Here is a 13,138-nt window from a genome sequence, read left to right as displayed (position 1 = left end):
CTGGGAGGATGTGAGTGGCAGCGCAAAACTTTCAGGGGACACTGATCACCATCTGGGAGTGGAGGAAGACTTAAGTCGGCAGGGTCCGTGGGCAGTCGGGCGGCTAGGGGTCGGGGTGGGGAATAGGGTGAACAGAGCTGGACCAGGAAGAGAGGAAGGTGCACAGCCAAGCGACAGGTGAGGCTACACCAACAGCCCGCCCCCTTCGTCCTGCCCATAAGAGTGTGGGCGGCGCCACGGAACCAGGGCGGGGCGACCTTTGCTCGAGCCCTAAGCCATTGGGGCGGGCGGGGCGAAGTGGCCGGGCCGGGTGGGGTGTCCGAGTCCTCAGAGTCCGAGGTCGCTTCTTACCAGGTGGCCCTGCCGCTGCTGCCCCTCCCATCGGGTTGGGTTTGGCAGCGAGGACCGCACCTGGGTGTGCGGTTTCGGTGTGACCCGACTCGGAACCAGTTTCGATTAGAGACAGAGGCTGGGCGAGAGGGCGGAGCGTTCGGGACGAGTGAGAGGAGGGGACCTGGTGCGAGAGGCTCAGTGGGGACGGTCCCGCGCGGGAGACAAAGAGCGTCCAGAGAGCGCACGGAGCATCGCTGCTTTCCAGCCAGGCAGCGTCGCAGACTTGGGGACCTCGGGTCCGGGGTGCGTTACGGAGCAGGCACGGGTGCTGGGGACCCGCGAAGCTACGAGGGATGCGGACTCCGGTGGTGATGATTCTGGGCATGGTGTTCACGCCCTGCGGGCTGCTGCTCAATCTCATCAGTACACTGACACCGGGCTGGCGGCTGGTGAAGGGCTTTCTGGACCAGCCAGTGGACGTGGTGCTATACCAGGGTCTGTGGGACATATGTCGAGAACAGAGCAGTCGGGAGCGCGAGTGCGGCCAGCGTGACGAGTTGAACTACTTCCAAACCCAACCTGTACAGGCGGCCCGGGGACTCATGGTCACGTCACTGGCCATCACCGCCTTGGGGCTGCTGCTGGCGTCGCTCGGGGTGCGCTGCTGGCAAGAAGAGCCCCACTTCGGACTAGCTGGCCTCTCGGGCATCGTACTTTTCGTCGCGGGCCTCTTCAGTCTCGTCCCAGTCTCTTGGTACAACCACTTCTTGGGGGACCGCAACGTCCTACCCGCCCCGGACAGCCCGGTCACCGTGCAAGTCAGCTATAGCCTGGTGCTGGGCTACCTAGGCAGTTGCTTGCTGCTGCTGGGCGGCTTCTCGCTGGCGCTCAGCTTTGCGCCCTGGTGCGAAGAGCGCTGTCGCCGCTGTCGCAAGGCGCCCCCCGCAGGCCCGCGCCGCAGCAGCATCAGCACCGTCTATGTGGACTGGCCGGAGCCCGCACTCACACCAGCCATCAAGTACTACAGCGAGGGCCAACATCGGCCCCCTCCTGCCGCCGAGCAACGGACCACCAGCAAACTTAAGGTCGGATTCCCGATGCCACGGCCGCCCCCCAAGTCCTACACCAATCCAATGGATGTGCTTGACGGAGAAGAGAAGACATCCACCTCCCAAGGCGGTTCCTCCTCTCTCAGTACTCGGCCCTGCCACAATTCGCTGCCCTGCGACTCAGACCTATAGATGCAGCTCACCTACAGTCTACCTGAGCACCGCATGGGGTCTGAAGGTGACTTGAACTTGTATGTTGCCATGATGTCTGCAACCAGAACCCTGGACACCTTTCTGTTTGGAGGGCAAACCTTCCTTTCTGAAGGCCGAACTCCTACCCAGATACTAGGCTGGGTTCACTTACTTTTAAGGAGTTTCGGTTTTCTCCAGAGGGAACAGGTCTTCTCAGGCAGTGATGAGAGAGGGTGACGTTTTGCATACTGTTTAATCGCAGTAGCAGCAACAACAAAATCGCAACCAGGCAACAGGTCTTAAAAGGTGTAACATCTTGAAAGTACTGTGTTCTAAGTTACCCATGAGTCTTTATAAACATCGCTGTTGAGGTGGTTTGGGGATTTTGTTTGTTTGTTTTTTGTTTTGTTTGTTCCCCCTCCTTGCTTCAGTTTCCTGAGAACTCAAATGGCCCAAAACTGTAAATCTGTTTGGCTGTGTTCGAAGGATGTTCTGTAAAACCAGCAGCTTCAATGGCTTTTATGAAGTGAAGTAACTCGTTCAACTCCTATTTATATGTCTTTGTGTATATGTACTATTTATCTTTTCTAACCACTTATTTCTATGTAGGAGGTTGAGCTTATTCAAGAAGTTGTCTTCCAGAAGCCAGGAGAATAAAAAACTTGACACTACACTGTACTGTTTGTTCCCTAGATACCTCACCCCTGAACAGAGAGATACATTTTATACAAAACCAAACTGTTAAGTTGCATTTGGCTCAAGTCCATATGTACATATCTTATTTATAAATAAAAATTTTAAACATCAGTCTCAGTATCCTACAAAAGCTTGTCTCCAGCGTCACTGTTGGGACTTTCAGCATTTGGGACTAGCAGGTTCCTGGCGGCTTAGGCGCCCTGTCTACAATCAGGCATTCACATCTTGGCCCTTCTCCTCCTAAGATTACTGAAAGGAGCCAAGGGGCCCCACTCAAGTCCCGGATTGCTTTGTTTTCAGGCTCAGCTTGTTTTCAGTGCCAGCCAAGTCTATTGTTGAAAAAAAAAAAAACCCGAGAGGCACCAGTTTCGGGATGAGGGTAGAAGTCCACTCCTCCTCTTGCCCAGGTACTTTATGTCCCAGGCGGGCAGCTGTGTTCCATGGCTTGCTAAGCAATGGAGTTCAAAGTGCCTGTAACTGAACCAAATCTGTTATTTAAAGTACAGAAGTGGGAACCAGGCATTCAGGCAGCCCTGACCACGGAAAGTGACAATCGAAGGAACTGACACTTAAGGAGGACTGAGAAGGTAGGAATTTACCACCCTAGCCACTTAGAAGTGAAACCAACTTTTGCCCCCCCCCCCGAGGACCCCTATGTTAACAGGCAGGCATATCACTTTCCAAACACAAATACCCAGGTGGCAGCCCCTGAAACTGCTTCAAAAGTAGATCCCAGAAGACCCCAGTACAGTGATTCTCAACCTACAGGTAGCGGCCCCTTTGGGAATCACCTATCAGATATCCCGAGTATCAGATACTTACAATTCATAACACTATGAAAATAATGAACTAATTCTATGGTGGGCATCATGTACAACATGAAGACCTGCATTACGGGGTCACAGCATTAGGGAGACTGAGAACCACTGTGGCGGTGTATAGGGTCCTGGAGGCACTCCAGGTGGCAAAGCTCCAGCTGGGACTTTGCTTCACTTAATTGCAGCTGGAGGCAGGAGGCCATTCGCCAACAGACCTCTGAGCACCTGCTGATAGACACTTTAGAAGGTGGCAGCTTACTATCTGTCTGTATTAGGGTTTCTGTTGCTGTGGTGAGACACCATGACCACAGCAAGCTGGGGAGAAAAGGGGTTATTTGGCTTACACTTCCACATCATAGTCCATTGCTGGAGGGAGTCAGGACAGGAATTCCAACAGAGCAGGAACCTGGAAGCAGGAGCTGATGCAGAGAGTCTGGAGGGTGCTGCTTACGGGCTTGATCCTCATGGCTTGTCCGGTCTACTTTCTTATAGAACCTGGGACCACCAGTCCAGGGATGACCCCACCCACAATGGAATGGACTCTTTCCTTATCAATCACTAATAGAGATAATGCTCCACAGACAGATTTTATGAAGGCATTTTTCTCAGTTGGAGTTCCCGCCTTTCAGATAATTCTAGCTTATGTCAAGTTACCATATTCCCAGCCAGTATGCTTGGCTGCAGAGCTAGGATAGACAGTGTAGCCCAGGTGTATTTAACTCCCACTTCGAAGACAGCAGTTGAAGGCTGAAGCCCAAAGGTAGCCAATAATGTGGAGGTCCTGGTTTCTTGAATTTTACCTGCTCTTGGCTCCAAGTACTGCTGGTGTATGCTAATACAGAGCAAAGTTGGTCTCTTCTGCCTTTTTACTCCCTCACAGTTATTCTCCCTGATTTATAGGCAAACACCTTTTCTGTGATGATTAATATTGGATCACTGAAAGCTAAAACTATTCCCCCTCCCTGCATCAGCAGAAGTGGATCCAAACCTCCTTTTTTTTTTTTTTTTTTCCAAACCTCCCTTTTTAAATGATTTTTTTTTTGGTCAAAACACGCTCAGGACAGCATGGAAAGAGATTCCCGCGTGGGCCTGGGATCATTTCTTGTCCCAGTGGTCAATCTCTGCCGCAGAAGCACACACTGACCTTCGGCTTTAAACAAGATGTTGGAGGAAGTCATCTTTGTTGTCCTGCAGTGAGTGATTGTGATTCCTGGCCAGGGGAGTTGACATTGACCCATCAGACGCTGCACTGACGTTAGCTCACCCATGTAGGATGGCACAGCCACCTTGCACCAGACACCTATTATATGTCCCATCGGTCAGCACATAAACCATCACCACTTAACCCCTACAGTCTTCCCATGCCGCTCAAGCTTGCCTAGAGGCCATAGAGGCCAGGAAAGCAGAGAAGAGATCGCTTTACACAGTATTGGCTATGCCTGTTCTCCAGTCGCCCTTTCCCTGGGACACGAGCCTCACCAAGGACTTGAGGTGTGGTTTTGCAGAGCAGAAGCTGTTTATCTGCTTGGAGGCTGTGGGAAGGGCTGGCAGGCGGCTTCAGAAGCCACCTCTTCTTTATTGCACAGCGCATCCACCCAGAAAGTATTTTAAACATCTGACATTTTGCAAGCACACTTTGTGGACAGTGGAAAACAAAACAATTTGGCTCTGACAGACTCTAGTGGGAGATCCCACACGATAGGATGAAGAGCAGTGAGTCAGGGTCACACGACGGAGGCAGGGGGTGATGCTTCAGAAAAATACGAGGAGAAAGGTCATGTTTGAGCAGAAAAGCGAAAGAAGAGAGATGGGCATATTACAGGCAGAGGGGATGACAGAGCCCACTCCCCTAAACGTGTTTTCTTTCGTCTGTGGCAACTAAGACATCGTGACATTTGCTTTTTATTAGGTGAATAATAGTACCATTTGTAGGAAACACGCTGTGGAACAAACACAATCAGTGTTGTAGAACGCTTTCAGAATAAAAAGCAATTTGACGTAAAGAGCTGGTGCAGAACATTTTATTCTACTAAGCTACAAATCACCCCACAAACCATTAGGCAGGTAACACACTGGAGACTCAGAGCCCCCGATTCTCTGGATGTGATGGTGCATGCCTGCAATCCCAGAATTTGGAAAGTAGAGACAGGAGGTTTAGGAACTCAAGGTCATACAATGCTATATAGTGAGTTTGAAGCCAGCCTAGGGACATTTGCTCTGTGCATACATGCATGCACGCACGCACGCACGTGTGCGTGCACACACACACACACACACACACACACACACACACACACACATTCACACTAAAAGCCTTTCCCTCTCCTCATACATAACTTGCCGTGCATACAGAGAGTTTTATATACCCGTGGCCACTGTTCCCAGTTCCAGGGGGTGGATATCACTAAAGATGAGCTCCTTCTCCCTGTGCGGAAAGAATGACCAGGACTCAACTATCTATCACTTCAAATTTAAAAAACAGTATTTGAGGTTCTTACCCTATCTTGCCCCTCATATTCCTCTGTGAACTCACTGAGCTGCAAGCAGTAAAATGACCTCTTCCCTTGTCCTTCCATAATGAGAAGTAAGGTCATGAAAACAAAGATGGGCTTGTTCAAACCAAAGAAGCCTGGAGAAAGCTCAGCACAGGGGACAATGCTCACCAGGCGCTTGGTTCTTCAGTGGGGGATGAGGAGGGGTGCCTTCAGTGTGGGCTGATAGCTAGAATCTCAACACTTGGGAGGCTGACATGAGAGTTCTGGGAGTCCAAGGCCAGCCTGGGCGGCATGGCAAGAGCCTGTATCGCACAGTAGAATGAAGTATGAAACAAAGGACTTGATTTAAGCATTTCCCCGACTGACAAGGAGGTGAACCAGCTGTCCCGCTTGGAAATCAACATGACTATTAGGGGGAGGGAGGACCCGAGAGAGTAGAAAGATTATTTCACAGAGAGCAAGCATCTTTGCCACTTGCATGGCTAATGCCCCTGCCATCTCCTTCCACACACTTCAATAGCCATTTATGCCATGGGGCCCCCAAATGGCTTCCTCTTATCACTGGGCTGCCAGGGGCTAAGCAGTGTGGACAACTTTTGGGGCACATGAGTGGTCAGTCTCTGCTGCTGGTGTGAGCTTTGCCCTTGCCAGTCCCATGCCCTCATCTGTAATGCTGGAAAGACTGTTGGAAATGACAAGAGGGTCTCCTTCACCTTAGTATACAGATGCTAACAGTTAAGTGTTGGATTGGGAACACAGAAATAAAATTTGAACAAGTTGGCCTAAATGCTAGAAGTGGATCTGAGAGCCACAAAATCTATTTCAGAGTTCTCAGTCTCTCTGAATCCCTTAAGCCTCCCAGAGTTAAAATAGTAGCACCCACTCAGAATTCCCCCTTTCCTGGTTGTTTTCTATACCAAGTTCTAAGTGCTTAATTTAACTTTGAATTGCTAGCAGGCCTGAGAGGTCAAGGGCATGGGAGGACTTTGGCCCTAATTCACAGGTCCATGTACATTTCTAAAGATCTTTTTTTTTTTTTCCCAGAAGACAACTCAAGAGATTTCACATAGGTTTATTTCTCTATCTATTCATGTAAAAAGAACCTGACTCCATAACCTGCCTCCTTAATTTCCATCTTTTAAAAGAGTTTAGGATACAGAGATTAGGAAGGAAATGGGTTGATTTAGTTGGCCAAACTATGCTATTGTGCTGGCTAGTTTTATGTCAACTCAACACAAGCTAGGGTAATCTGAGAGCAGAGAACCTCAATTGAGAAAATGCCTCCATAAGACTGGGTTGTCTTTGACAGTTTTTCAAAGTTAGTGGTTGATGTGGGTGGGCCCACTCCAGTGTAGGTGGGGCCAGCCCTGAACTGGTGGTCTTGAGTTCTATAAGAAAGCCGGCTGAGCAAGCCATGAGAAACAAGCCAGTAAGCAGCATCCTTCCAATGGCCTCTGCGTCAACTCCTATCTCCAGGTTTCAGCCTGTTTTGAGTTCTTGCCTTGACTAACCTAACTGGGCTGTGATCAGGATTTGTCAACTAAACACTTGGCTTCTCCAGTTGTTTTAATCGTGGTGTTTCATCATAGTAGCCCTAGCTAAGAAGCCATAAACTAGAGGTTCTGATAGCATTACCTGTAAAGAAACTGGTAACTTTTTTTTTTTGATTTTTCGAGACAGGGTTTCTCTGTAGCTTTTGGTTCCTGTCCTGGAACTAGCTCTTGTAGACCAGGCTGACCTCGAACTCACAGAGATCCGCCTGCCTCTGCCTCCCGAGTGCTGGGATTAAAGGTGTGCGCCACCACCGAAACTGGTAAATTAACACTTAACAGGGATACTGCCATACTAGGAGACTCTTGTAGTTTAAAATATATCATTTTAACCAGCTGATAAGATTGTGAAATTGACAAACCAGTTCAGGAGGTAGGAATAGTTTGAAATTCAATACAGTCTTGAGATTCAATTCTAAAAGCATGTCCTTCTGATGAAATGGACACTCAGTATATTTTATAAATCCTTGAATAGAGAAGGCCCTAAGAGTTGTGTTAAAATAGATTCAGAATGAGAATACTTAAGCTTAGACTCATAGGAAAACATAGCCCGGTCAGACATGCGATAAGAGGAGGAGGGAAAATACACAACACACTGGTCTGACTATGGTCCACAACTTTATTGCTCTCGAAAGCAAAGGAAATGGCAGGAATTTCTGGGTTCTGCATTGGGATCCAGGACACAGGAGTGACTGATGCACTCAGTGACAGTCACATTCAAGCCCAGAGCCTGCAGAAGCTGACCGATCTAGCCAGAACACAAGTCCTGGGGGGCTGCAAGAAGGTCCCCAGGGAAATAGGACAGCAACTCCAGGCTACCCACAGTGATAATAATACAGATGTTTATCATCCATACCCACTTTGGAGCCTGATTTTTTCATGTCCTTTTCATACATGTGTGGACAAGGGCAGAACGGTCAGTGATGTTAGTTTTTCAGAGGTAGAAAGATAAAGCCCTTTTGTGGGCAAAGGGACACAGGGTCCTGGAAGGTGGGGATGAGTTCTCACACACACCACTGAACTCATGTACAACCTAATGATGCTCATCCTATCATCAAGACAGAAAGACCCAGCACGGCCTAATCAGGAAGGGAGGCTTCCCTGGCATTTGTTCTTCTGGTCAAGCTGATCTTTTCTTATCAGACTTCATACCTCATTGAAGAGCCCAGAACATTTTGAGCACTGCCCACAGAAATTATAGAGCTTCCCGTTAGCTTTAGTGAGTTGCACAAACTCATTCTGTGAGACAAAATGCAAAAGTCTAGAAAAGACCCAAACTAGAAAACTCTCCTAAGTGATATTGGGTTCATTACAGTTTAGAGTCATGTGACTGGATTCGGGTACTGTGTATGCCAAGCCATACACAGGCATTACACAAGACAAAGTGCTTTGCCCGAGGTTGCTCCTACCAAATTTTAGACCACACTACTGTTGTGACCCTATGTACATCACAAATTCAGTGCCTTTGATTTCATGAAGCAGTAAGAATCTAGCAAGACAAACAGATAGATTGGCAGGCCAAGCACTTGTGTGGTCCCCAGCAGGTAAGAGCTAGTTAGGATGAATCCTGGTGTAGCCTATATCCTATGCAGGTGACCACAATTCCCACTGACATCATTTTACATATCATTAGACATAGCACGTGTCTGAGATTCTATACCTACAAAGTATATTTTTACCCATTCTGTTCATTTCTGACTGAAGTTATGATAAAGAAAACAGTTTTTACAAAGGAGTGCCAGCCTAGAGGTGAAATTTACCTATGATGCTGATGCTGGAGAACAAATACTTGAACACTTGCCACCCTGCAGGAACTTGGCTTCTACCCGAGAGGCAAGAAGATCTTTGATAAACTAGGAAACTGGTTCAGAGGATTAGCGGCCACAAAGTCAGTGTCAGAGTCAAGATTTAAATCTAGAACTTCCGACTGGCACTGGGTCAGGTGACCAGGGGTAAGGATCCCTCGTAGCTGAGTCTTGGCCTCAGCTATATGTAACTCAAACTGAATTCTCACCGCATCTAAGAAGCTACAGTTTTACAAAATCCACTAGCAAAACCAGAAGACCGCTTCTAATTTCAGAAGGAATCACTTGAAGTAAATCAGCATTTACCACAAACGGTTCAGGAAGTGAGGACAGCAGACAAGGAACTGGACAGACAATATTTATTGAGAGGTGCAGCTCTTTGTTAAGGAGGTCATTCAGTTTGTAAAGAGGTTAAGGATTCCTGTGGGAGTGAGAAAACATATGCTACATTCACACAGAACAAGGAGATAGAGTTGGTGGAACTTGGAGATGGGGAGACCACAGGGAAGGAGTAGCTAAGTTTCCGGGGGACCTCTAATCCAGGAACAGCCCACCCCACTCCCAAAAGAATTAGCCCTGTGTGTGCATGCTACTGAAACATCTAGGCTACTACTTCATGCATGTTTCTTTGTAATTCTTCAAAGCAGAGCTAAAGACCAAAGACTTAGTAAGCAGAAGTTTGGTATAAACAAGAGCTACGTTCACCCAGCTCGGACTTTCCACAGTTGTACTCTAAGCATGTCTCACAAAGCTTTTTCCTCAGAGTCTTCCCAGCCCCCTTGGCGTACCTGATCATCATAGACTTCGTTGACAAAAGTTTCGCTATTCATTAGATTTTCTTCTTCTTGGCTGTTTTCTTTATCATGGTCCACATTTCTTGACGATGTTCTACAATCACAGAAACAATATCACAAGAATAGCTTGCGTACAAACCAAGGGAGAGATGGCCCAGTGCTTAAGAGTATGCCCTGCTCTTGCAGAGGACCTGAATTCAGCTTCCAGTATCCACACAGATGCTCAAAACTGTCTGGAACTCCAGTTCCAGGGATTCAACAACCTCTTCTGGCCTCTGAAGGCACTGTGCACACAGTGGACATGCATGCATTCAGACGAACACACCCAATATGTAAAAATAAATAAATCCAAAAAGCATACAATCATTTATGCACTGTCATGGTTAGCTACATAGAAACTGTGTTTCATTTTCATAATCTCTTAAATAAGGCAAGTGATCTAGAGTGGATAGCACTTGAGTCGATTATTATGTGTTATTATGCAAATATAGGATTGATTCTCTCCTGAAGGAAGGCCAGTGACCAGTCAATGAGAAATAACTTCAAGGACAGGCAAGGGGCAGTGGGACACAAGTTAAGCAGGAAAGTGGATAAAAATAGCAGAAGGACCAAGAGTGAACTAGTTACATATTAATTAGCATTTGCTTGGACATGTTCATTTTCCTGCCTTTTCTTTGGTCTATGAATTGAAGGCAGAACAATGAGACAGCTTCTAAAGCGTTAGGCCCCTTTACAATTCTTCATCCGTAGGCTGCTTAATGTTCTTTCTCAGTCCATTCAATCACTTTCTTCAAACACACCTTCCTCCTCTATCTCACAATGTCACAAGTACCATTTGGTTACTGTTTGTTCCTTTAATGGCTTTCTTGCCCTTGGATAAAACTTGGTGTAAATTCTTTTCATTAGTCCTGAATTTCATCTCCAGGTGTGGGCTACATTGTGCCCTGTAATACACCAAATCCACAAAATGTAGACTTTTTAAAGAGGCACTCAAGGAGGCCAACAGAAGGAACCCCACCACGACATGATCGTGTGTCTTCGAGAAGAGGGGTGCAGACACACATAAAGGGGAAAGACCTTGTGAAGGGCAAAGAAAGACACCCCACCATCTACCAGCCGCTGGGATAAACAAGAAAATGAAGCGCTGTGTTAACACTTCCAGCCTTCTTGAGATATGAATTTATGTTTGTGATCCCCAGCCTGGTAACTTAGCAGATTCATAACCTCTCAACCAACACCCCTTCAATTGCTGGTGCTCCCTCATGACTCCATCATTGGGAAAACCTCACTTTCATTCCTGTAGCTTCGTCACTGACAACCCTTTAATCAGATTTTACCCTGGCAAGTGTCTCAGGCCCCACACTGAATGACACACCTCAGGTCTCACTCAAGGAGATTGACCCAATTACTACTTTTCCAGGTCATTTAACAGGTGCCTCGTCATCTCAACCCTTCCTCTGGAAATGAATTCCTAGAGTGGACCTAAATCTTCAACCCCACTCGTGTTATTTTATAAGATGCCCTTGAAAGGGAATTTTCCCATGAAGACACTACCAGTCACTCACCTTTTGGATTTACGTTTTCTTCTGGAATGTAGAAATAGCCCCAGAACAGCCAGAATAGCTGATAAAGCAACTGCGACACTCAGGGCTACAAAGCCAGTAGCCGGGCCATGGGCTACTTCTTGGCAGAACTCTCCATTATATTCCGCCAGGCAGAGGCATCTCCTCAGCTTTCCTTCCATGGTGCAGACCCCTCTTCCATTGCAAAAGTCTTGGCTACAGGGCACATGATTTGCCTCCTGTAGAGCCCTGGACTCAAAAGTTTCCTCTCTTCCCTTGGTTTGGGGGACCTTGCTCTCTGGGGCAGGCATTGGCGTGGTTAGTGTTTTTCTGGCAGGATGCCTCATCCCTTCTTGTCCTAGATGTTCACCTGTGGTGGACTCAGTAGCCTGGAAAAGTTTGAAAGCTTCTGGTGTCAACCTTTTCTGAACTTCTGGCTTCTTAAGTATTGATGTGGAATGGCTTCTATCTGGATTCAGACCTATAAGAATCAAGGCAGATAGAACTGTTTGCCCAACCTCCTTCCTCTAGATTATGGTTACTCAGTCATATTTAAATTGGTGGAATCGAGGATAGATATTTAAGGGATGGCATTGAATTGGATATTCCCCAAAGCCATGAACACTGATGTACAGCGGGGGCTGGGTAGGAGGTACTCACAGGCCACTTCATCAGATCCATCCAGACAGTCAACATGACCGTTGCAAACTTGCTCCGTGGAAATGCACTTCTGACCATCCTTACAACACCGTGATGGCGGAGAGCACAGGACAGCTTCCACGCACGTGTGACCATCAACCAAGCAGTACCCCACGGGACACCTGCAAGTCTTGCCCTCAGGATTTGGTAAACAGATGTGACTGCATCCTCCATTGTCTTTGGAGCAGCTGTTGTTACCTGTATAACACCCCGGCCCATTCCCAAACCAGAAAGCCAAGAATATATCAAAGATTTATAGGCTCCAAGAGAATTTTCTATAAGCTTTTTATAAATACGTTATCATCAGAAGATGCAGATGTTTCCAACAAACTAGATAGCTCTTTCATTTGATTCCTTTCAGTTAATGAGGCTCTGAGTAATTGATAATTCTTCATAGATCAATGTGGCTTTAAATGTTTAACAAGGGACCGCCTTAAGAAAAATTGAGGTGACGTCTTAATCAATCAAGACTACATTGTGGGCGTTTTCAGTCAAATCCGTCCAATGACAGAACCAGAAAGACCTTGGAAATAAAACTATTGTTAGTTGAAAGCAGAGAAGCAGAGAAGCGGGGGGGGGGGGGATCATCCTTTTCATAGTCTGATTAAGGGAGCCATTTCTCATTTGGAATCATTCCTCAAGGCTTAGTCTTAAACTTCTAATGGTCTTGTAGTATGGGACATTCCAGGCACTGTGGCACAGAGTTCTCTTTCTAAGAACTAAGCAACAGAAAACTTGAGTGATCATCTATCACTTGGAGGAGTCTAAAATTTATCTCCTTATTGATCCAAGACTAGCAGCCCCCCACATGACTAGCCCTCTTTCATGGGACTTGATGCTCACAAAAACAAACAAACAAACAAACCCAAAACAATGGGGCCACATTCTCTTAAGACTAATGTGTCCAGATCATGTCTGACTGTTCACAAGTTTAAGCTTTAAGGCTCAATCAACATCAAATATAGATAGAACTGATGGACCATAGAATGAAGGCTAGCTTCGCTTTGGAGATTGTGTGTGTGTGTGTTGCTGAAGATTCGACCCAAAGTCTCATATGTAGTAGGCAAGAGCCATGCTGACCCTCCAGCCTCCTTTTCTTTAAAGACAGGATCTCACTATGTTCCACAGATAGCCTTGAACTCACT

General features: G+C 47.0%; 2 protein-coding genes across 3 annotated transcripts in view; one reads left to right on the top strand and one right to left on the bottom strand.

The window, feature by feature from the left end:
* The first annotated feature begins 339 nt into the window (after positions 1-339).
* Cldn23 (claudin 23) lies at positions 340-2,121 on the top strand. The gene has a single exon (XM_075986531.1). It carries the CDS (start codon positions 687-689, stop codon positions 1,572-1,574), a length of 888 nt encoding a protein of 295 aa, XP_075842646.1. The 5' UTR covers positions 340-686; the 3' UTR covers positions 1,575-2,121.
* A 7,159-nt stretch (positions 2,122-9,280) lies between these two features.
* LOC142857741 (low-density lipoprotein receptor-related protein 2-like) overlaps positions 9,281-13,138 on the bottom strand; it is a 49,183-nt gene continuing 45,325 nt past the window's right edge. The window contains exons 30-33 of one of the 2 annotated variants that reach the window (XM_075986530.1): positions 11,955-12,191; positions 11,298-11,775; positions 9,727-9,826; positions 9,281-9,359 (exon numbers count right to left, since the gene is read on the bottom strand). In XM_075986530.1, the coding sequence (XP_075842645.1) occupies positions 9,330-9,359; positions 9,727-9,826; positions 11,298-11,775; positions 11,955-12,191 (845 nt within the window). In that variant the 3' untranslated portion in view covers positions 9,281-9,329. Of the gene's footprint in view, positions 9,360-9,551; positions 9,827-11,297; positions 11,776-11,954; positions 12,192-13,138 lie in introns of those variants that run through there. The other variant, XM_075986529.1, reaches the window with a different exon arrangement.

This window comes from Microtus pennsylvanicus, chromosome 9 (genome assembly GCF_037038515.1).
Source record: "Microtus pennsylvanicus isolate mMicPen1 chromosome 9, mMicPen1.hap1, whole genome shotgun sequence".
Lineage (NCBI taxonomy): Eukaryota > Metazoa > Chordata > Mammalia > Rodentia > Cricetidae > Microtus > Microtus pennsylvanicus.
The sequence above is the reverse complement of the archived record's forward strand: the minus strand, read 5'-3'. Positions and strand labels throughout refer to the sequence as shown.

What these genes read in the sequence shown, in the direction of transcription:
- Cldn23 (XM_075986531.1), top strand. Translation starts at nt 687, where the DNA reads ATGCGGACTCCGGTGGTGATGATTCTGGGCATGGTGTTCACGCCCTGC.